Source organism: Gordionus sp. m RMFG-2023, chromosome 2 (assembly GCF_954871325.1).
Source record: "Gordionus sp. m RMFG-2023 chromosome 2, tfGorSpeb1-WG-v2, whole genome shotgun sequence".
Taxonomy (NCBI): Eukaryota; Metazoa; Nematomorpha; class Gordioida; order Chordodea; family Parachordodidae; genus Gordionus; species Gordionus sp. m RMFG-2023.
Genome location: NC_088776.1, coordinates 51,325,485 through 51,351,010, shown reverse-complemented (window position 1 = coordinate 51,351,010; position 25,526 = coordinate 51,325,485). Strand labels below are relative to the sequence as shown.

At 26.9% G+C, this 25,526-nt stretch overlaps 3 protein-coding genes across 6 annotated transcripts; 2 read left to right on the top strand and 1 right to left on the bottom strand.

Annotated features, from left to right (window-relative positions):
* Positions 1-898: 898 nt before the first annotated feature.
* LOC135923371 (sodium-coupled neutral amino acid transporter 7-like) lies at positions 899-2,759 on the top strand. Of its 2 annotated transcripts, XM_065458072.1 has the most exons (3): positions 899-916; positions 1,494-1,604; positions 1,737-2,741. In XM_065458072.1, exons 2-3 carry the CDS (start codon positions 1,529-1,531, stop codon positions 2,255-2,257), a joined length of 597 nt encoding a protein of 198 aa, XP_065314144.1. In that variant the 5' UTR covers positions 899-916; positions 1,494-1,528; the 3' UTR covers positions 2,258-2,741. The 2 variants fall into 2 exon arrangements, with proteins under 2 accessions (XP_065314144.1, XP_065314143.1); XM_065458071.1 differs by lacking the exon at positions 899-916 and having other exon boundaries at positions 1,057-1,604; positions 1,737-2,759.
* A 6,904-nt stretch (positions 2,760-9,663) lies between these two features.
* LOC135923773 (coiled-coil domain-containing protein 25-like) lies at positions 9,664-13,246 on the bottom strand. 3 transcript variants are annotated; one of them, XM_065458708.1, is made up of 7 exons: positions 13,229-13,246; positions 13,057-13,104; positions 12,976-13,015; positions 12,883-12,934; positions 12,765-12,840; positions 12,622-12,725; positions 9,664-10,063 (listed from the first exon to the last, which is right to left on the bottom strand). In XM_065458708.1, exons 2-7 carry the CDS (start codon positions 13,076-13,078, stop codon positions 9,779-9,781), a joined length of 579 nt encoding a protein of 192 aa, XP_065314780.1. In that variant the 5' UTR covers positions 13,079-13,104; positions 13,229-13,246; the 3' UTR covers positions 9,664-9,778. The 3 variants fall into 3 exon arrangements, with proteins under 3 accessions (XP_065314780.1, XP_065314778.1, XP_065314779.1); XM_065458706.1 differs by lacking the exon at positions 13,229-13,246 and adding an exon at positions 13,154-13,216; XM_065458707.1 differs by lacking the exon at positions 13,229-13,246 and adding an exon at positions 13,154-13,206 and having other exon boundaries at positions 13,057-13,098.
* Positions 13,247-22,404: 9,158 nt separating this feature from the next.
* On the top strand, positions 22,405-25,295 carry LOC135924727 (uncharacterized). Its single transcript, XM_065459832.1, has 2 exons — positions 22,405-22,444; positions 24,297-25,295. Exons 1-2 carry the CDS (start codon positions 22,409-22,411, stop codon positions 25,236-25,238), a joined length of 978 nt encoding a protein of 325 aa, XP_065315904.1. The 5' UTR covers positions 22,405-22,408; the 3' UTR covers positions 25,239-25,295.
* The last annotated feature ends 231 nt before the right edge of the window (positions 25,296-25,526 follow it).

Below are 25,526 nucleotides of genomic sequence, written 5' to 3'. Positions count from 1 at the left end.
AATGATAATTTTTACAATGTATTTTTTCACAACATTTATTTTATATTCATACCCTGGTTGTAAATACTAAATACTTTAACATTAATACATTTGAATTTGGGTATTAGATATTGTCAATATTTTATAATCATATTCCTAATAAATTTTTTAGAAACTTTTTTAATTATCCCTCCCCCCCCCACCACCCCATAGAAAATTCTTGCGTGTTGAATATTATACGTGATCACTGACCAGTTCTTACATGTCCGGAGGGTTGGAACCGTTAACCTCCATATATATTTCCGAAAGTGGGCTCTTCATGAAAATTTGTTTGTTTTTTACCAAAATATAATAGTTATATATTTTTATATTAATTAATATATCATACACCTGTACTTTATATAGAGGAAATTTTTTTTAGACATAATAATATTTTGAAATAAAAAAAATTAGTTTATTTATTCCAAGGAATAATAGTTAAAACATATGATATGTTTTTTAAATTTTTCTAATTGATAGAGAAATGAATATTGTGAATAGAAAATACGATCAGAATGACATCTTGGCTGAGAATGAAACGGATCTTCTTTTACCAGGCTCTTCAAGCAATCTATATAATAATTCTAGACATATAGAAAAATTATCCTGGTTAATGGCAGCTTTTCTCTTAATTAATACAACAATTGGTTCAGGTTTAATTAATTTTCCAACGGCATTTTACCAAGCAGGTGGAATTAGAACAACTATTATTTTACAAATTGTTATATTAATTTTTATCTTAATATCAATGCATTCTTTATTGTATTTGGTTCATAATTGTTATCAACAACAACTTAAAACTACATGTAACTTACATGATATTTCAGACCAAATTAAACTAAATCAATTTAATTCTTATGAAAATATTATAGAATATTATTGTGGAAAATCAATTAAGGTAATTGTGACAATAGTGATAATATTTTATTCATTTGGAACTTGCATTACATATTTAATTATTATAGCTGATCAAGAAGAAAAAATTATTATATTTCTCTATGGTGATAATATTAAACCATGGTATCTAAGAAGGAATTTAGATTTAATATTAATATCTTGTTTAACAATTCTGCCATTATGTTTCTCCAAAAGCATCAATTTTTTAAAATATCCAAGTACTATTGGAGTTATAGGTATGGTATACATACCTTTTATTATGTTGACTAAATACTATCTGCATCAAAATAACCATGAACCTTATAGTTATACCCATAAAATATATACACAGTCTGATAACTTTTTCAATATTTTTGATCCATTTAATATTAACCTTTTGATGATGGGCAGACCAAAATATTTCCCAGTTTATAATATATTACGCGCTATACCTACCATATGCTTTTTGTATAATTCTCACTTAAGCATTGTCCCCACCTATTATTGTATGGATCAAACAGATAGTTCCTCTGTCAAGAAATTTTCCAAGAGCATATTTCTCAATATTATAGTTTGCTTCATTCTATACAACTTAACAGGCATATATGGATACATATCTTTTGGAAAGGAGGTTATGACTTATACAGACATTTTGACAGCTTATGACCCCAAAGATTACAAGATATTTATAGCTATGATATTACTAGCAGGTATCCATTTTTAAATTTATTTTATTTTATGTGTTTTTGAATAATTGAATCAATTTATGATTTTTTAATATGTCTCAATACTTTGTTTAAACAATCATTGAATTTAAGATATTTTTATTAAATTATTTACAGGAAAACTTGTAACCACTTATCCCATAGTGCTTTTTTGTGCCCGTATATCCATTCTTAATACTTTACCCACCCTTTCTCCCTCCTTATTATCTCGTTTTAGCTTTCTTAGCGCTGAAAAAACAAGAGAAATGGTTGGGAGGATTTTTGTCACTCTTTTATGGTTCGGTCTGGTACTATCTATAGCAACATACGTCCCAGATGTCAGCAAAGTTATACCCTTTCTGGGATCTTTCTGTTTGCTTCTCATATTCGTATTTCCAGCCCTGGCACTTCTTCAATACTTATTATCCACAAATGAACTGCAAGACGAAGAAATCGACGATAGCTATCAATCATTCACTAACGGTTCAAATTTTGGTGAAACATCCTCCCAAAATAATGAGATGATAATATTTGGCAAGGTGGTTAGTTGGATTTCAGCTAAAAAAGTCGCCTACAGCTGTTCCGTTCTTCTGATCATCTTAGGAATGCTTCTGTTTGGAATGGTTTTCACTCAATCCGTTATGGATACAATTTATTAATTCTATAATTTTTCTTGAATTTGTTAAAATTACTATTACAATTAGAGACTAATGTAAATCCTTTAAGAATCTTTTATATTTTTTAACATTTAATATTTTATCGGCATTTAAATATTGTTATTTTGAAGGGGGAAAAAGATAGTCAAAACGAAACCAAAATCTTAATTAAAAAAACTATTTATTGTTCGACTTTTTTTTTGAAATAGTCACTTTGGCCCAGTAATAATTATATATAATTGTTTTTAAACAACATAAATCACTTACATCATAACCAACAATAGTCATTATATTTTGCTCATGTTTTAAAAAAATATATTAAAAAGAATTCGTACATTAATAATATACTAACATTCTAATTTTTTTAACATGTATTTTTAATACTGTATAATATATATATATATTTTTAATATTAATAATAACTTGATGAACAAAGTATACTAAAAAGTAAAATTTTTAAAGTGCATGATATTTTATTATAATTTTTCATTCTAAATTTGCAACAAGCTATAACGGAGTTAAAGCAGGAGTTTTACAAATTGGTAATAATAAAGAACTCTAAATATTATATAGTTCCTAATGTTATGCGATTCATTTCATGTTAAATATATTTTTATCGATTATAGAGTTTAGAACCAAAGCTAGAATCTATAAACCCTCGGAACCGCATTAAAACTAAAAACTTAAAGCAGAATCTCCCCCCCCCCTCCGCTTCGATTTTAGGAACAATCTAGTTGGCCCGTGTATTTTCAAAAATATCATAGTAAACCCTGGGGATATGCCAATTTATTTTAGAAGGCGATATACTTATATATAGTCATATAGAAAAGATACTTAAGGATAAGTGTAATATCGAATATTTTTAATAAACGGAGAAATTTTAAAGTCAGTTTTTTGAGAAAATATCTTTGAAGGTCAACCCAATTGAAGATTTCTTTTATAAAGATGATCAAAAAAAATTAGTGATTTCATCATAAAAAATTTTTTATGCATAAAAATCACAAAGTATTTATAAAAAAAAATTTTTTTACAGAAAAAAAATTAAAATTTTGGGTAAATTTTTAAAATCTTTTGACGGCATGATAGGCAGGGATTCTTAATATATCTTTTATTAAATCAAAATTTATATATTATAATATTGATAAGAATATATAAATATGTTATTTTAACAATTTTATGCAAGTCAAATAATTTTATTTTCAAATAAATTAAAAAATATGGAAATGTTCTCCATCAAATCTGGTAAATAGTAGAGCTGTGCCGATATTAAATATCGAATCGGCACCGATATTTAGCGTTTTCCAAAAATATAAGATCGTCTGTAAAAACCGATCCTATCTTTTTTCTTTTTTTTGTTATTTTATGTATATTTATTTTACATAATTATAATATTTTCTAAATAATTTTTTTCTAAACAATGCAAAGCAAATGCACAAAACACCCTCTAAATTTTATTTTTTTAAAAAAAATAGATTTATAGTATTTTAAAAGTTTTTTTTATAAAAATAGAAGGAACACCCAAAGTTTTATTTATTTTAAATCTTTTTAGGTAATAACGCCAATTTTATTAAAAATTTTTTAAATATGATATCTGAATTATGAAAATATTTTACAAAAGGCAAAGATAATTTTGCAAAATGCGTTATCTGTATATTCATCTGAGTCTGCCTTCAGTACGGCAGGAGATAATAGTCCATATCGTAGAAGCTTATTGCCAGAAAATTTAAGGGGCCCTCATATTTATAAAAAAAAATTTAATATATTAAATATTACAATTTTATAATTCATACCAACATAAAATGGATATATAATTAAATATATTTTTTTTAATTATAATCTTAATTGTAGAAATAAAAATAAATTAAATGCATAATTCGATTTTTTGTATAAAAAATATTGATTTCTTAATTTTGTTCAATGGGGGGAGGGGGAGTATCAGTATAAATATCGGATCGGGTTTGAAGCAATATCGGATCGGATCGGTAAAATATTTGGATTAGCACAGCCCTAGTCAATACTGTATACAAAATGTTGATTTGAATAATAAAATAAAAGTTTATACATAATAAAATATAATTGTAAAAAATAAACAACAGTTGCGAGATTATCTAATCTGAATATAGATGAATCTTTAAAGATATAAATAGACGAATGAACACGTTAATGACAATATGTTTTCTAAATGTAACTAAAAAAACATATGTTGCATTATTAAATAAATCAATGCTTCTAAAAAAAAATTTCGAAATCCAAATCTTTGAAGATTTTTTTCTTTTTTTTAGCAAATGCCAAACTCTGATTTGTATACAATGTAATATCTATGAGATATGCTCAAAATAATTTTTTTTAACTTTAAATGAAATGACGAAATATTTGCCGAGACCGAAGATTAATTTTTGAAGCGTCATTTAAATACAAATCAGCTGGCGTGTTGACATTTTGTAAGAATTTTTAATGAAGAAATTCATAATTTTTTTTATATAAATTATTTACACGGGAAGCCAAAAGTGGCGTATCACCAGCTGATTTGTACTGATACACATTATATGAATGAATCATATGTATATAGTATATATCATTGGCTTAAGTTTACTATTAGGTGAAAGATGGGATGGGGTCAGAAAAGACGATTCTTAATTTCTAAGTATTTTAATGTTATTTTATGTAAATTGGAGGTTTGTTAGGGCTATTTGTTTTAGCCCCACCCTACGCTCGCCCATGCTACTGGTTGGCGTGAGCGAGGGGGTCTATTTTTAAAAAAATCATGGGTGGAGGGGGTAATTATTAGAAAAATGACTGGGCCGGCGTTTTGATTAAAAATCAGATTGCAAACATCTAATATGATTATCATAATTAATTATTTTTCTAAAATCTCGATATCATAAATGTAACTAACAAAATTGCAAATAAATGGGTAAAATCAGATTTTCATCTACGTCAATCTTATATTCTTCCATGCAAATCCAACATATTTTCGATATATATTTTTTTACTGTTAATTTCTTCCGATTACAACATCCTCAGTTGTCGGAACTTAGGTATTAAAAATATTGAAATTTTATATAGCATATATTTTTTAATGTTTACTTAAATCAAGAAACAATAAAAAATTTTAACACGCCCATTCTTTCGTTGCAAATCTCAGATATATGATATTGATTGTATTTACTTTATATTTTAAGAGTAAACCCTTTATTTTTTCAAACAAATTATATTGTAATAGAAGAATAAAATATTATAAATTATTTGCTATAATAAAAGTTTATATTTATTTTTTATGATTTTTAATCATCCTACTAGAGAACTGTGTATGGTTGAATCAGGTAAATATTTTTTTATTTTAATCCTATTTATTTACAGATTCTATGAACATTATATCTCAACTAGAAGATAGCCCGTCAAAAATGACGGGGAATGAAAATTTTCTTCTTACTTTTATGATAGCTGTTACCTCTTATTTGAAAATAATATCCAGTTATTATTCTTTTAATCCCTCCCACCCCCCTTCATACCAGGTTTAATCCATTAAAACTAAGTGTAAATACTATGGTTTGGTAAAATTAAATTTAAAGCTTTTACTTGATAATACCAATATTATTTGATAAATATCATTTATACCTAATATTTAATATTAAAAAAATTCCCAGGCAAAGTACAAAGCCATAATAATTTTGAAAAATTCTTCCAAGCCCATTGAATATAATAATTTTGGTAGTTGAGAACTGAAATAAAATATTTAAATAATCATAATCTTAAAAATACAATCAAAATCAGATTTTCATGGGCCTAGGTTTTTTGATCAGGCCGAGCCCAGGCTTGCATAAAATTTTTTTTAGGCCAAGTTTGACTCATAGTTAATAATAAAAAAATTCTCAAGCATTCTAGCTCATAATATTTTTGAAAAATTTTCCCCAAGCCCAGCCTAATATAATTTATAAAAATATTTTTCAAACCCAGCCTAACCTATAAAAATTTTATAAAAAGAATTTGCCCAAGCCTGACCAACCCATAGTAATTTTCAAAATTTTTTCCCAACCCGGGAGATAGGTAAATCTCTAAAAACCATATCTATTTTTTATACCCCTTCAAACAAAGGCCAACCCATTGAGACTGAGAATGAATACTATTTTTGAATAAAAATATATTTAAATTAGCTTTTACCTGAGGGCCATATAAATATTCATGTTAAATATTACACCTATGCCTAATATTAAAAAAATTCACAAGCAGGTCCTTGCACTTAAAAAATTTTCTCAAAAGACCATAATAATTTTGATAGTTGAGAACTGAAATAAAATATATAAAAACATTTAAAAATACAATCAGAATATGAAAGTTGCATGGGACTAGGTTTTTAATCAGGCCTGGCTTCCAAAAGAAATTTTCAGGCCAATTTCTAACCCATATTTAAAATTAAAAAATTTTCAGGAATCTAAGACTATATTAATTTTAAAAAATGTTTCCCAAGCTACTTCCAAGCCCATATTAATTGTGAAAGATATTCCCCAAAACCCAGGAAAACTCAGAATAATTTATTTTTTCCTTGGATCCAGAAAAATAGGTGTGATGTAGGGGTTTTTAAGAATTAAATCTGTCTAATATGTATATATTTTTTTTGCCATTTATATTATTGGGAAAATTTTTCAAAATTAGGATCAAATGAAGGGGAAATATCTGATTTACCTATCATTCTACTGGTTAGCTCCTAGTATTTATATGAAAATCATGAATACATATTAAAGTACCATGCTAAAAATACGTTCATCCTGATTTAAATTTTAAACAAACCACCACCCTTCCAAATGATTTATTACTTAGTTATAAAATATAAATTTAAGACATTGTTATTAAATTACAATAGAAAAAATAAAGATATTCTAAGTTAACAAATAATAGGAGGTTAACTTTAATCATAGTCAAATTATATATAAGTAAAACAAAAAAGTTATACATTTAATCAAAAATGTTATAAGTTATGAAAAATATACATTCTACAATTAAATTATGAAGTTATGAGAAAATATACAAAACTATGGAATGCATGTAGAAAGGCCAATTTCAGAAAAGATAAGAGAGATGCAAATATTTACTTATGCATAAAAATTACCTAATTAAGAGATATAAAGTTGTATAAAATTCAATGTGGAATGGATCCTTCTTAAGGGTTTTAACATAAAACTCTCATCAAGCAATAATAAATTTTTAGATTATAAAATTAAAATTACTAAATATATACTTTAATAACATATTTTATAAATATAGAAAATTTTAGAATAACCCCAAATAAATATAAATTTTTAAATAACACCTCATAAGATAGGAAAATTTCTGATTCGTTCCTCATCAAATAAAAGAGAAAATTCTGATTCCCCATATAATGGTTTAAATTTTAAATTATACATAAATTCAAGAATTAAAAAAGTATTTAAATAAATCTCGTACTTGGATTGGTACTTGATGATGATGCATATAAAGTTCTAAATGTATTTAATTATCTTGTGCAGGAAAATAGTTTAAATTTTAAAGTAGCTACAAACTTTGAATCGTATCTATTTGATTAATTTTGTCAGATTAAGAAAAAAAAACATTTGCCGGGGTTCGAACCCAAGTCCAATAATCCATCTAGATTTGTAAGCGAAGTCTTGCCCGACTGGGCCATAGGCACTTTCAAAATTAACGATTTTTTGAATATATATTATAAAGTGTGATATGAAAAGTTAACTTACACTAAAGAAATAAAACTTAAAATCAGCTATCACTCACCTTTAAAGTAATTAAATTTTATGTAGTTCTCGGGTATAGGCTCTTTCCCCCCCCCACTCCTTTTTAATAAGCCTATAGAGGTTTAAGCAATATTTTTCGGAATGTTGTGCCTACAAGTACGTGCGGCTTACCCACGAACGTGTAGAGGGCTCCTCATATTTTTACTTTTATACCCAAATTAAATTATTCCAATTAGATGAAATGAGGAAAACCTAGCGTAACTCTGTTGAACCTTCAACCCTAGAGGGCAGAAGCGCTATATATCACGTATCCTACTTTAATTTTACCATAAAAGGAATTGTGATTATGTAATTATAATTGCTCTAAAAATTACGATTATACATTAATTACTAATTAATTACCATTTTTAGAAAAGAAATTATTAATTTTAATTAAATATAAAAATTTTGCAAATAATTGTAATTTTTGAGTAATTATGCGCATCCCTGGTATTATTCATATACGTACAACAAATTAATAACTTTATTCTAATTTTAACAAATTGAATAATTCGTTAATCGTATTCGAATAAATTACATAATTAGTTATTCCTATTCAAATAAATCGCGTAGTTTATTATTAGTATTCGAAAAGATCAATTAATTTTTTATTCGTAATAAAACAATTCGAAATAATTCCTTATTCATATTCGAATGAACCCTCATCTCTAATGTCTCATTTATAGTAAGCGAGATTTGTTCGATGAGATCATTCGCTTCGTAATTTACAAAAGCAAGTCAATAATAGATAAAATTTATAAATAAGGAGCAAAATGATGAAATCGCGACATCTGCTTTCGGTATATATCAAAAAGTATTTATAGCTTTACGACTGATTTCGCATCGCTTGAACGAATCGGGATTATTATAAATGTATCGAAACGAATAATAAAACAGAATCTAGGAAAATAATTTCCCGGAAAAAAAAATCCCCGTTTTTTAAGATATTAAAAATAACAAAATAAATAAAATAGGATAAATAATTCCCTATAAATATATACACGAAATAAAAATCCTCATATAAACTATTTAAAAATTTTGAAAAAATTTATTCCGGGGCATTATTTTTTTTAGAATTATTATTGAGAATATTTTTTCCGGAGATTTATTTTCCGCTTACCAATAAAACCATTATACAATTTGTCGAATATTCGATTCGATTCTACAAGATATAAAAAATGTTTTCAAACACATTTCCATTAACCTTTTTTAGCATTAAGCTAACCTCGTACAAGAGAATGATTTAACGTTTAATTTATGGTAAAGGCGATTCGCTCATAGGTATAATTTATAAATACTGAGCGAAATGATGAAGGGGACAACTGTTTACGTATATTTCAAAAAGTAATGTTACATGAATTAGCTATTTTGCTAGCGATTATTATCGCAGTACTAATTAAGAAGAAAACCTTATCCCGCAGCAGATTAATTCCTTTTATATATGATTCCTCAGCATGTCTCTAACAAGCTAATTAAAAAATGTTGTTTTTTATATAATAATTATTATATATAATCAAACAATTTAAATACCAAATATCCAAAATAATCCTGATTACGAAATTTTATGTGAATATTTTTAAGTTTAAATGTTTTTTTTACAAAATATTTTTATCATAATTATTCTTCTTATTAAAAAAAGAATACAGATTAAATATTGCTATTAGACAAATTCAATAATGATAATAACTATTATCTTATTATCACTGCTACATTTTCACAACGCAACTTAAAACCATAATATACAAATCTATAAATTCATAAATTACATAAAATCATCTTCTAGATTTGAGGAATTTGTGTTTGAGACCATTTTTTCAGGGTTCATGAGGTTAACATAACTGCGTTCTTGTTCTAGCGCGACCTTTTGGCGTTCGGCCATTTTTTCTTTCTCCTTGATCTCAGATGATATCTCTTTGTTTTTTCGCCTCTCCAGAGCATCCCTATCAGAGCGGGACTGAGCGAAATCAATGGATTCTTGTATTCGCTTCGTTTTATTAAGGCGATTTATTATAAAATTTTCTCGACTTGATATTTTGCATTTTCGAACCTTTTGGGTTAAAAAAGTATAAAAAAAAAAATTAAAAGGAAATATTAATGTGGTTTATTGCGTAAAATTTTGAAAAATCCATAATTAATTATATAAAATGTGGAAGGTAGTTTGTATGTGAAGTTATTAACTCAGGAAAATGGTAAAGTAAATTGTGTGGGAAGGAAATATGTTTACAAAGATAAACGTTAATAATAATTTTTTGTAAAAAGGAATTAAATCATGCATACGCATTCAATTTGTTTTTTTACTAGAGGTTGCGATGATAACACAAGTAATAAATAAAATTCAGAGTCTCATTTATTTATAAATCTTATATAAGAAACCAAAATAGCATGTACCATCACCACTAGGAATGTAAATTTCGCGGGAAACTATAATCAAGGGAAAATAAGGAAACAAGGGAAAAAATGAAAAATTTCCTTTAAAATTTTTTTATAGGTGAATATTGATTTTTTTTAGAAAGGTTTTATGATATAATTTAAATTATTGTTCGTTATCCTCGTTGAAAATGATCCCAGATCAGAACTAAAACATCAAGAATCGAGCAATTTGTCGTTTGCCTTGCAATATCTAAATCTAGGTATCCAGAAAATCGGTTTATAACATCTAATCCTTTAACAAATTTATTGTTTTTCACCTAAATCCACAATATTTTGAATCAAATATATGAGCAGCGTAATGTATATCACGGCAACAAAAATTTTTCTAGCTTTTTTATAAATTGCTCAATCTCTATAAATCCGCTATGTAAAAGATTTGATATTGCTTTATAATAAATTAAATAAGTTGATGATATGAATAAATGTTAAATTCGATTAATCCATTTCACTTTCATAATCCTAATTGTTTAGAAATGGATTTGATTCTGAAAACAATTCTAATGAAAAAAAACAATCATCCAGCTTACATTAAAATGATGCTTATTTTAAACACAATCGATTTTTTTTTCTGGCCATATCTAAAATGTGTGATTTATGTATACACAAATTGTCAATCGAGTAGAGTATATGAGGGCCCTTGAGGATGCTAAAAACTAACACCACTTTTTTCTAAACATAAGCCATTTATATATTAAATTCGCATTCATACAAGTGAAATGTTATATTTGCGATTCTATGAATTTTTATTATCTTTAATTTTATCCTGAGAAATTGGATAAAAGGTAAATTTCTGAATTCCTGACAGTACAGGCTTTATTTGCTCTTTCTCATATTCGTCTTACATAAAATAAGAAAAATCGACTTTCTAATAAAAAAAATTTAAAACTCTTTAGGACAAGTTATTTGTTCTGAAACAGGCGTAACTAAGTTTGGGCATTAAACGTTTGACTGTACCTCCGACTCTAAGAAGTGGCCCAGAAATATCATTTATCTTTTATTCAGAAATCAAAACGCCTTTATATAACAGCAAAAATTGGTGCTATATAGTGGTTGCAAAGATTGATAAATTTTTGCTATTTTTATATTGTGATTCTGCTTCGTCCGAATTGTAAAAAATTTTTTTTGCGTAGCTTTAAAATTTATCTATCATCAGACTAAATATTTTTGGAATAAATGAACGGCAATTGTATCATGAATGAGAGATTCCAATATTAATATTTAACTTAAATAATTTAAATTATTAAGTGTCTTGTAATAAATCACAAAAGGATGAATGGTAACTTGAACTTTAAACAATAAAATCCTGGGAATATCATCTTGATCCATAAGGGCATCATTTTCAGTAAAATCTACCTAAACAATATTCCTTCATTTATATTCATGTCAAGAAAGTTTTTAAAATATAAGCAATTTAAAAATTTTACAGGTGCATCTTTGAGTCTTTGGGTACTAGGTGTACATTCTTATTTATATTTATAGATCCAACTGATTCCAGAAAATTTTAATAAAAGTTGGCCAAAAATGTGCCTTTTTTAAAAAATTTGACATATAATGCCCCAGAAATTCAAAATATTTTAATATAAAAAGTGCAAATATCTGGTTATTGCTAAGTTAGCACCAAAATGTTAATCATAATCCATAATTTCGTATAGCTTCATCAATTTTATGCAAAAATGCATATTTTAAAAGAGTCAATAGCAGTGTCAAGGTTTTTACATTGTATATATTATAAAAAGAGAATAGATAAAGCAAAAAAATTTGAAAACCAACTCCCCTAGGTAAACTAAAATTAGGCTCAAATTAAAGCTAATTTTTTTTGATAGACCTTTAGTGTTTTTTTTACTAATCATTTTAAAAATTTTAGAGATTGAAAGTGATTATTTGTACTTTTGAGATTGTACATCTCTAGAACTAGGTGTGCTATTATAACTAAATGGTTTTCTCATTTCTACCTATCTAAATAATTACAGAAATTTCTATCAATTTTAAAAAGGGTAGGACAAAAATGTGCCTTTTTTGATATTTGACATTGAATAACTTATTCTCAATCTGTAACAATTCCCCAGATGTGTGGAAATCTGAGTTTGATGACCTGGATTTTAGGAATAATTTAAATTGATTATTTTAATTTTTGTACATAAAAATAAGATTGAATATAATTTTTCACATTATTACTAGTGATTTATCCTTAAATCCAACTTGACCAGCTACCATGTCCCCTGTTTTAAGGAGATTAGACCAAGGTGTATATATTATATCCAAATTGTTTATTTTATTGCCTGTAAATAATATTTTAATTTGTTTATTAAATAATCTACCTTTAATACTATTTGCTTTAACAAGCTGACAACAATCCTGTAATAACTTTTCTGAAATATCATCCATTGTTTGATTCTTATTGTAAGCACTTATAAAATATTAATAGTAAAATTCAACTTCTTTTAATCGAAGATAGACATGCGCTGATGAATGATCATCTACATGAAACCTTAAAAAATGTATTATAAGCATTAACTTTAAAAAAATCACCATATATCCTCTGGCCAGCCCCACCTTATAAGCTCTTCATCTTAATAATATTGTAATTTTACAAATTTTTTTAGTAATTACTTTCAAATTTATCTTTTCCCATATATAACAAAGCCGGAGGTTCTACAACTATGTAAAAAATAATAATTCAGATAAAACATAATATAAATTAAATTACCTATACTTTCGAAGTAAAATACCATTAAAAAAATATTTTTATATTTATGCGAGTGTATGTAAAATTATGTTAAACCTGACTATCATGATGTTAGCATACTGACAAATAGAACTTAATAATTCATAGACAATAATAAATTTCCATTTCTATGGATGGTAAAATTATATAAATTTGCATAAAATAAAATATAATTAAAAATAGCGTATGATTATATATTTTGGAGAAAAGGTATGAGCATAGGCATAGCCAGGATCTTCCTATGGGGGAATTAATATTTTTGCAGGGTTTCGCTCCCTATACTCTCCTTTGGTGAGCCTTTAGCCGGCCTCAATCTTTTATATCTAGATAATATTTGTAAGAATTGGAGGTTAATTCTAAAATAAAAACTTATTATCATTGATTAAAGTACGAAATTGGTTATTAAGAAATGGTATCAAAAAAAGGGTAAGTTGGAACATAAAAAAGAAACTTTTTATTAGTTAAATATAATAAAATTTATATAAGTACATGTATATACATTAATAAAAAAAACGTAGTAAATTTTCTTTCTTTCAAATTAGTTTAAAATATATGCATACATTTTTAGGGGACAGGGAGTGGGGTAGGGAAGATATCTTTTGTTAGCTTAAAATGATATTTACAAAAAGTGGCATTTCTGAAGTGGGGATTTGCATTTGCTCTTCCCTTCCTGGCTACGCCTATTGGTATGAGAATGACACAAATGGAACTCCCTTGGACATTTCCATTTAGGCTTTTCCTTTAAAACTGATTAAAGTAATCTTTATTGTGTAATCATTTATACTACATAACGAACATATGTAAACGCTGTCAATCATAAAAACATGATAATCCTGATATTTGATTGATTTAAATAGGGTTAATCCAAAATTTTTGGGAAGAATAAATAATAGTACTGTATTTGTATGGGATGAATCATAAATAAAAAACTATATTAAATCATACTGATCAGGCAAATTTTAATCTTATCTTTATTTACAGATTCTATGAACATTAAATCTCATTAAGACTTACACTATAATTTAAACTTAAAATCAACCACCACCCACCCTTAAAGTAATTAAATTATACTGTAGTTCCCGATATGCTCTTTTTCTGCCCCTCCTTTTTAATAAGCCTATAGAGGTTTAAGTAACATTTTTCGAAATGTTGTGTCTACAAGTACATGCAGCTTGCCCACAAACGTGTGTAGGGCTCCTCATATTTTTATTCTTACACACAAATTAAATTAATTCCAATTAGATGGAAATAAGAAAAACCTAGCGTAGCTTTGTTGAACCTTCAACGCTAGAGGGCAAAAGCGCTATATATCATGTATCACGCACGTATCATAATATAATCCAAATATGTAATATAAATGCATCAGTGTTGTTAAAATAGCGCGCTACTTTTTTCAGTAGCGGTAGCTTTAGCTGGCTACTTTTTTAAGAAAATAGCGATAGCCGTAGCTCGCTACTTTCAATTTTACATAATAAATACATCTAAAAAATATTAAAATTTTTTTATTAAATCCAAAATTATAATCCTTTTATTTAATTTAATTTTGAAATTTAAATTTATATTTAAAAATATACATTATAAATGTAGTTAACATTATAAATCTAGTTATTAAAAATGTGTGAGATTGTTGAAGATAGGGAAATTTCTTTGTAAATTAGAAAAATATAGATTATCCTTTCTATAATATTAATATATAGTATTAATATAAAATTCAAAATTAATATATTATTAATTAGCTTGTGTATAATAATTATATTTTTTAAATCTTTATTTACGATAATTTAATGCTATTTTAATATTTTTTATAAATGAATCTAAATCTCAGATAAATTTAAATTTTGAAAATTAAAAAGGTATTCTTCTTTTTTTATAAATACAATCGCTTTATATAAATTAGATTTCCAGATCTGTATGATGATGATAATGTAATAGCTGCTATCGTTCATCCTAGTTTCAAGTTAAATTGGCCATATACTAATCTAACTGAATCTAAAGGGCAACTTGATAGGCTGATGGTAACGTTAAAAAATGCCATGCCTAACCACGATACTAATACTATAGCAAAATCGAAATCGCGGCCTTCCATAGATGATTTTTTTGAAATAAATAATAATAATATTATTGAATCTCTAAATGCTTTTTTTAAATAAAAATACTCATTTAAATATTTTTATGATTTTTTTCATATAAAAAGTGTGTTTATTAAATTTAATATTGCGTTGCGCTCAAATGCTAGTGCTGAAAGATTATTTAGTATGGCAAAGCTTATACTTTCTGATCATCGCTCTAGATTTGGGGATGACAGTACCGAAATGTTATTATTATTAAAGTGCAATAATAAATAAATTATATATATAAATGTATCAAATTATAGTCATGTTTTTATACCAATATTTTATTTGTGGAAATAAAGTTACGTAAAAAATATTTTAAAAAAAAATCAAAATAGCTTAAAAAGTAGCTAATAGCGCGTTACTCATTTGAAAACGATAGCGGTAGCGCGCTACTTATAAAAGTAGCGTCTAACAACACTGAAATGCATGAACTATAATAATATCTTCATTTATCACATTCCCCCACACTTAAGATTTTATAACTTCTCAATCAGACGATATGTAGTCTTCCTTGATATTTGTGATTTTCGTCTCATTGTTGTTTATAGCAAGGTAGTGAAAACATATCCTTTGTACACACATTTTCATCAGTCTTTTCCGTTTCGCCGCTATTTCCCTCTATAGGTTGCCCTTCTACTTTTTCCAAATTCTCATCTATATACTCCATATTTTTCATCATTTTCTTCCTCTCTCCCTGACTCCCCATTTCTTTTGCTACATCCCGTTTTCGCAGTTGATCAGTATGCTTTCGTATCGTTAAATCTTTACTTTCTACCAATTAGGAATAACCAGTTCTGGATTTTATAATTTCTTCTCACCAAACTGAATTGATTTCATTATGTATACTTACAGGTTTTGAAACTTCAAATTCCCTAATTTGAATATGTTCAGCATGCGCTGTCTTTTGTCGCATATTAGATCGTTTTATATTGTCCTTAACATTTGGATGTAACCAAACTAATCCAGTTTTTAGATTGCGCCTCAACAATAATTTGTCCGGTGAACGTCAGTTGATTGGTGCTCGCCCATTCTGTATACTGTCAAACCCCAGAGCTTCCTCGGGGTAATATTTTTTCTAGTGGCAAAATATTGACTCTTAGGTGTTCGTATTGTTTTTTCAGCTAACCCTTTGTTTTGGGATAGTAAGGTGTTATATTAATTTAATATTTTTTTCTCTAAACAGAATCTTTTAGATTCTCCAGAAATAAACTATTGATGGCCATTATCTGACACAATTTCTCTTGGCGTTCCAAAATATGAGAACCATTTCTTAGCACCCTGATTATTGTCGTAGACGTGGTATCTCTCATCAACCCGACATCAACCCATTTAGAATGTGCAACAACTCCAACTAACCATGAAAACGAATCGATAGGTCCCGTGAAATCTAGAATGTGGCATACACTGACAAACATGTTGTTCAATGTCTTTATCGCAATTAGGCTACTAACAATACTTACTAAAAATTGATTTCATGGCATTTATTTCAATGCAGTTAATATTAATTTCCTCAATGCGGTATAAATTACCAACCTTCCATTCCATTCAATGACATCACGATCTACTGATAATTCCTCACTACGATTATTAAAATATAATAACTCTGCATCATTTTTGGCATCAAACCCCACCCATTCTCACCCAATGTTTTTAATTAATTTATTTAGCAATCTATCTTTCCTTGTTTCTTTCTGGAGCTCAACTTGACCAAGATTTATATCGAGCAAATCTTTAGCTCTTATTTAATGCATGTTTCTGGTCGTTATTTGACCCCATACTTGCTACTGGCAGTAGATAATGTAACAACCACTTTGTTTTCTTTTCCTGCACGATATTCAATTTCAAAATCATATGCGGACATTTTCCATGTCCAGCGCGTTAATCGACTACAGGATATTTTTGGTAGTTCCCGTTTATCACCAAATAATTTTACCAAATAAAAGTATGAAAATTTTCCATTCCAAACAAAAGCGGTAGTGACTCATTTTCCATTGGTGCATAATTTTTCTCTTATTCCAATAATGTTTGCGAAGCAAATGCGATAGGTTTTCTAAAACCATTTTCAACTACATGAGGTTGCATAGCTCCATAACCAGTTGGAAGCGTCACATTCCAATATGATTGGCAGTGGCGTATCCAGGATTTTCCTATGGGCGGGAAAAATTTTTTGGGGGCTTCGTCCCCAAACCCTCTTAGCTGGCCTTCGGCCAGCTTTTACCCGGCCTTTGGCAGGGTCTTATGTTTTACTATTCTATTAAATTTTTCATATAATTATATATCTTTTTTTAACTTTTATTTACTAATTTGTGCCTAATGATATTACAAGCCTATTTTTTATTATTTTAAGTTAGGTATGTTATATTTAATAAAGTTTTTTTAAATGTAAAGTTGAAATAAAATGTCATTTAAAATTTGTTTTAAAAACTAGCCTCTGCTTAAATTCTCATACAATATAAGTAGAATAAATTTTTTTTTATTGAAAATACCACAGTAAAACATTGACTAAAAAATAATTTATAAAAACAAGTTTTTTTTAACTTCTTATCAAATACAATATTATACAGAATATTTTATTAAATACTATAATTATAATGTGATTTTTAATTTTCGTGGGAATGTTGCCAATGTATCAAGAATTTCGTTTGTCGTGGGAACCAAATCTCTGTGGATATTTAACAGAGCTAACCCATTTAGCCGAGATTCGGAAGTATTACTTTGTAAATATGTTTTCAACCTTCTCAAGTTTGAAAATGTCCTTTCATTCGTGCATGTTGTAATCAATATTAATTTATTGCAGGCATCGATGATTTCATTCTGAATTATTAGGCTCAAGTAGGTCGCATTTTTAGAACAATTTAACAAATTGTCTCTAAGTATGGGATCTCCAAGAGATCTATTTCGAAGAATAGCTCTTAGGTTACCATCATTATTGTTATTATCATTATCAAATATCGCACCGCTATCTCTATGACCTCTAAGAGCGATACCTTGGATGCCACATACCAGGATAGCGTCAATTATTGGCGTTAGTCTTGATCTATTTTGCAAAGCTAGTTCTTGCTTTCCAGTATCTATTATTCTAATAATATCCATAGATTCTCCATTTTTGATAGATCGCAAGGAATATATTGTTTGTTCTGCATTAATATGATACTTATTATTTTAATGGTTGTTAAAAGTTTCAGTAGCATCTTTCCATTTAGTAAATGGTGTTAATACTAAGCTCTGTAATTTTTGCTGAGCCCTTCCAGCAAATTTGGGACCAAATAAAACACAATTCTTGCAAAATGCACCATTAATGGCAGGTGAAAATGCTGCAAGCCATGTCCACCTTGATAACCAAACATATTGGAACTTTAATTTTTTTGTTGTCGTGTCCCTAATAAATGGGAAAGTTATATCTGGTTGATATATATTTTCCAAAATCTCCAGTTTTTTTTGAGGAGTTAAATCATTCTTTAGGAAATTATATATATCCCACGGTTGCCCTAAAAGACATTATTATTACCAACATTCATTAATGTACATATAAAAGCTATAATGATAATAGACAGGCATTATCTGGCCAAAATTAACATTAAAAAAATTATTATAATTATCAAATCTATCATTAAAATTAAAATGCTTATTCTTACTGAAATGAAAATGAACATATTATTTAATAAGCAATTGTTATGATCAAATAAAAATTCCACACTATTAATATCTATCAAATCTGCTTATTCTTACTGAAATGAACATATTATTTAATAAGCAAGTGTTATGATCAAATAAAAATTCCACACTATTAATATCTATCAAATTTAATATTCTTATAATATTCACCAACTGCCTAACTTAATTTTTATAAAATATATGCTAGTGCTTGCTACCTACCTTTATCATTATTTCCTTCAATTTCTATTTGTACATTTTTTTCATGCTCAGACCTATTTAAATTTTGTATATCTTCTGTTCTAAAGAAAAATGAAAAATATAAAATTAGATATATTAATTAAATTATATACCGTTTGTTTTCAATATCTTTGTCTTTGACTAAAAATTTCTCCATTTTTTATATTTTTTTTTGAATAATGTTAATGTACTCACAAGGAAAGGAAATTTAAAAAAAATTTATTTATAAAAAATAAGTTTTATGTTGGAAAATTGATATTCAAATATTTGTAAAATTTTGATTTATGGGGGGCGGGGGGGGGGGGGTGAGTAAAATTTTTATTAGCTTAAAATGATATTTATGAAAACAGTCAAATTTACAATGGGGGGGGATTTCCCCCTTTCCCCCCCATTGGTTACGCGCCTGATGATTGGTAAGTTTGATGAATAAGGAATTAAAGTTTCATCTGTTGACAAAAGCTGCTTTATTTTATTAAATACATCTTGTTCCCTATCAGACCTACCCCAGGAACCTTTAATGCTTGTTAATTGATGAAGTGGAGCGGCTATACCATGTAAATGTGGTAAAAAATCTCTAGTAATAATTCAAGAGTCCTTAAAAAAATCGCAATTCATATAGATTCTTAGGAGATCCTTTAAATAGCATCCATTTTTTTCGCTGGGTGTATGTTTTTTTCATTTATTACAAATCCCAGAAAAACTTAATAAAAATTATTATAAATGATATGTCGTGTTTTTAACAATAATAAAAAAAGAAGAAAAACAAAAATAAATAACAGTATTAAAAAAAATAATTTTAATTTTAAAGTAACCTATGATTGTTTAATTTAATAGTTTGTGATATAATTTTATTAAGAATGCGAGCGACTACTATAAAATGATTATTTATTATTTTATATTAAATTAATATCATATATATAACGTACGAGAAATAGTTGATAAAAGGGAGTACAAAATGTAATTTATATATTTTGACTCACGCCAAATATCAGAGAAATGATATATTGTAATTCATATATTTACTAAATAAAAAAATATTTAATTCATATAAACATATTTATATCGAGATGCTATACGATTATTATATTTATAACAAAATATGAATTCAAAAAAAGATTTTTATACACAACTTATTCGCACCATTTCTTCAATAAATATAATTGAAAATATTAGTAACAATATTTACATTCAAATTAAGTGAAATAACAAAGGAAATAATTGATTAAGAAATTTAATTTATATAAGAATAAAGATTTATATAAGAAGATTTGGAGAAATATAATAAATAAGGATATAAAAAAGTATATAAAAAAGTATATAAAAAAGTATATTAGAAGATTTTGAAGAGATATAAAGAATTATATTAGAAAATTTTGAAAAAACCTAATTGGAATAGATATATAAAGAATTATATTATATAAATTTGAAGAAATATAATTTAAATAGATATAAAGAATTATATTTTTAAAAAAAAATTAATATGTTTTGGGTTATTATTGTAATTTCTTTTATAAATGCATAAAATAATCATATACTAATTTGTATCGACAATTCAGTATATATATAATTTATTTTATAAATGCATAAAATAATCATATACTAATTTGTATCGACAATTCAGTATATATATAATTTATTTTATTGTCTTATCAGTACTTAATCTTTAGGTATACATAATATAATGAGCCTTTAATTCATTTTATATTCCCATATATAAGGTATCCTTCTATTCAAATAAAACTAAAAAATCTGAACTTATTTAATGAATGAATACGTTCAATATTTTTTTTCTAACGTTCTTTGTTTTCCTCTTTTTCTAATTGCCACCTCATATATTTCCATATATGACAGGTATCTTTTGATAAATTAAGGAAACTATTAGATTTGAATTAATTAATTACATTTCAAGTAAGGTAATTATAATATGTAGCTAGTTAAGTTTTAGGCAAGGTAGCTTTTTGCAATGTATTAATTTCTTTTTAAAAGTAAACTTTAAAAAAATTAGTAATATACTTATAAAGATTAATTTTTAAGATAAATTCATTGTTTATCAAGCTTATTGGGAAAACTTTGCATAATTATATACTTCAAATTAATTTATTATGTTTGGATATGTTACAAGATCTTTTTAAATTACAGTGAAATTTTAATTATTTTCTAAAATAAATTGATCAGAAACATTATAGATTATATCTTCAAATCTAGATAGTAGTTATAATATATATTTTCAATTTTTATAATATTGATTTTTATCGCCTCTTTAAAATTTTCAGAGGCACATTTTCGACTATATTTTTATTTTCCACGCCAGAATCGGAATTAATAGTTTGAATTTCTATATTGTAGACGTTACATTTACATTCTTTTTCAAATGAAAAATAAATTTCTTATATAATTTTAAAAGCGAGTGTTTATGCAGAGAATGCATTTTTATTGCTAATGGTCAAATTTTCTATAACTAAAAAAACCCCCACAGTTTTCTGCGACAGGAATTGCTGATTTTAAATATAAAATTTTTTAATAAGTTTGTATCAGTTAAAGGGGGTCATCGAATATAAATTTTGATTAAAACCCAAATTTTCAAATATTATTTTAATTTTTGGAGGTTAATTTTGTTGAATTACTTTAAATTATTTTTTTTCCGGTTCGTTCCTAAAAATTGCTAATGTTGAAACGGAATATTTTTAATAGATACAGAATCAAAATTCATGTAGAGTTTCAATTCCCTGATCTGAGGACACTTTTTTATTTAAATTTGTATAAAACTTTTGTTAGATAAAATTTTAAAACTATCCTTTCCAAACTCAGTCGTTATGATTATATTTTATAAAATAATAAAAATTTTGGCCTTTAAGATATTTTGAAAAAGAAAAAAAAAGAACCTTGGATGTAATAAAGATTTTCTAAAAAAAATTTACTTTTTGTTAAATTTAAATGAATTTTATAAATATAATTTGTGAGTTTGGTATTATATAAATGTTTTCGCCACTATAGTATAATATACATAATTAATATCATTATAAATTAAATAATAGTCCTTGGGCTAAGTTGACATTTTTTAGAGTTGTCACGAATAAAACCACACTATTTAATATTTTTAAGAAAAAACATAATCAGATCACCTTAAAATATGTTTTTGTTTGTAAGTGTCTATTGAATAGGTAATATATATAAATAAGGTGTTTTTTATGAATATAATTATATCCTTTATATTTATAATAAAATCGGAATGAATAAAATATATTTCATATTCTTTTTTATCTTGGTAAGTAAATCTTTATGTTTTAAAAAAATTAGTTGGGCTACGTCCTAGGCTAAGGTCATATCAGAGCATAACATCATGTTCGATAAATTAAGCGTTTAGTAAATTATACAGTGAAGTTTTAAATAAACAGATTATTCAGAATTAGTATAACTAAATACAGATAAAAAAAAAAAACTATATGCAACTGCTCAAAATCTTAAGAAATTATGCGCAGCGCTCAATTTTTTGACCTATTTATTATTGTTATGGATTTGAATCAAATGCTAGAACACCCTGGAATAACCATATACCGCATTTATAGCAAGCGCGATATGCTCAAGCGATGCAAAATTAATCGCTACCGAACCATAGCTATATTACTATTCGATGTATACGTAAACAGCTGTCGCGATTTCAGAAATTACGCATTAACTAAATTTGCATCGCTTGAGCAAATTGTGCTTGCTATAATTGAGGAGTTACCCTGCATTTAAAATTAGAGCGAATTCGCGGCAAAGTATTAAAAAATACCTAAAAATAAAGCATATTTTGTATACTTCGCCGCGAATTCGTCTAAATATGAATACAAGGTAACCCCTCATTCAGTTAGCGCGAATTAGCGGTGGAGAATATACAGCCATTTTTTTATAGTTCTAACTAACTATGAGTGAGGTGTTAGGCGTAGCGATAAGACATGAATCGCTGGGTATTTTTCAAAAGCAAAATGGGTAAATTCATTTCATCGCATCGTGCAATAAAATTTTACCATTATTTTCTTGCTTTTGAAAAAAATAAACAGCAATACGCGTTAAACAAGGCCTTACCTTATTATGATTAATCTTCTAGGTAAAAAAACTAGCTTTTGTTTTATATCTTTTAACTTTGAGCAATCAATTTCCCATCATTATAAGCTAGAAATGAATTACAAAAAATTATAACTAATCTTTGCTTAATTCGTAGAAAACAAAGACAGAATCTCTCTTTTAGTAGGCAAAGTATTTATATTCATTGATAATTCTTTTATCAAACTTTTAACACCTTATATATATATTCTGATCAAAATATTAAGAAAAATAATATTTACCTTGACCCAATGGCATATAAATTACCTATATTAATGTTTCTTTCATTAAAGACCATTTTGAGGCCTCATTGAATACAAATTAGTTGGCGACACGCCATTTTGGTTTTTTATATAAGATTTAAATAAATAAAAAATTTTTCAAAAAAATGTTTACATAAAATTTTAAATGAAAATTTACACGAGAACTCAAAATGGCGTATAACCTGCTGATTTGTATTGATACACATTTAAATGAATTAATCGGCAGTCTAAGTAATATTATATCTCATTGCTCTGATCATATAAGTTTTTGGATGCTAGAAATTGCTAAAAGTTTGCAATCAAAAAATAGAAGAGTTTCAAAATACCTTTTCCAAAAAAATTTGAATGCGTTTGCATATTAAAATTTTTATCTTATGCTTACTATTTTGTTTAAATCCCGAATAATTTTCATATCTTAAGTAATTTTATAAAACCACCCTGTATAATTTAAAACTAGTGTATATATATATTTCGTCTGTCCAGAATTGGAGTAATGAATTAGAATTAAATAAAGATTTACTGCCTATATTATATAATTTGATGATTTATAGTAACCTTGATTTATTTAATATATTCAAAAATAAAATTAAAATGGAGCATTTTGAGCAAGAAAAATCATTTAGGCATTAAATTTGATTTAGACTTCATTTCTTTTTAGCCTATACTAAAAATCAATTAAGTATCCAAATTGAGCAGACCTAGGACACGGCCTTAAAACATTTTAAAAAATATGTTTAATGATAAATAAAATAACACATTATTTTTTAGAGTATAATTTTATCGTCAACGCTCTTAATAGCCACAGAAGAGAAGTTCTCTGAATATGATACAGGATATGATGTACATCAGATAGCTAATATAGATGAACATAAATCAGCGCATAACCTTAAAAAATTATATTATATTGCCCATTCTAATTTTGCAAGGAAAATAAGGCAAGTCAATGAGGATAACGACCTTAAAGATCGTCGGCAAGATTTTACAAGAAAACGCAGGCAAATTAATGACGATAACAACCCGAAAGATTATAGGCAAGATTTTACAAGAAAACGGAGGCAAATCAATGACGATAACGACCCAAAAGATCATAGGCACGATTTTACAAGAAAACGCAGGCAAATCAACGACGATAACGACCTGAAAAATCATAGACACGATTTTACAAGAAAACGCAGGCATGAGGAAAAGAATCTAAAAATAATAAATAAACAACCGCAAGGTTTTAGGAGATCTAAAAGATTCTACACTGAAGCTGTCAAGCCAGAGGGCTATACTGCTGGAGCCTATGAGATAGGGGTAACCGCTGAAGCAGTTAAGCCAAAGATACACGGTAAGATTCACAACGCCTGGAAAGCACACTATGCTCACTTAAAGGCATGGTGGAAATCCCACTACAAGCGTTGGTACATCTGGTGGATGAATAAATATACTACTGCTTTTAAGCCATCAGGGCATGCTGCGGCGACAGGCGTCTATGGCGCTGAAGCGGAGACAGGAATCTATGGTGCTGGAGTTGCGGCTGAAACTGTTAAATCAGGGGTCTATGGTGGTGAAGTTAATCTAGATACCCAAGCTGCTGTAGTTGCTAATCCAGAGATTAAAATCGATATACATGCGGACTGGAAAGCACATGTAGATTATTTCAAAGCCTGGTGGAAATCTTACCACGATAGTTTAAAAGCGTGGTGGGAGAAAAAATGGAAATATTGAAAATATGCTTTGAAAACGCGAATTTTATAGAATAACTGGAAGCTTGAATTAAAAAAATTTTTTTATACCTATAATAGCTTCTGAATAGCAATTATATAATTCTTTATATGTAAAATGACACTTATAATATTAATAATATATATAATCGTATTAATAAGTGAGATATTATTAAGTCATATTTTTATAAAAAGCGCAATTTTTAAATATTTAAAGTATTACATACCGCTCATTTTAATACATATTTTTAAAAAAAAACTATAAATTTGTTAAAAAAATAATAAGCAGTGG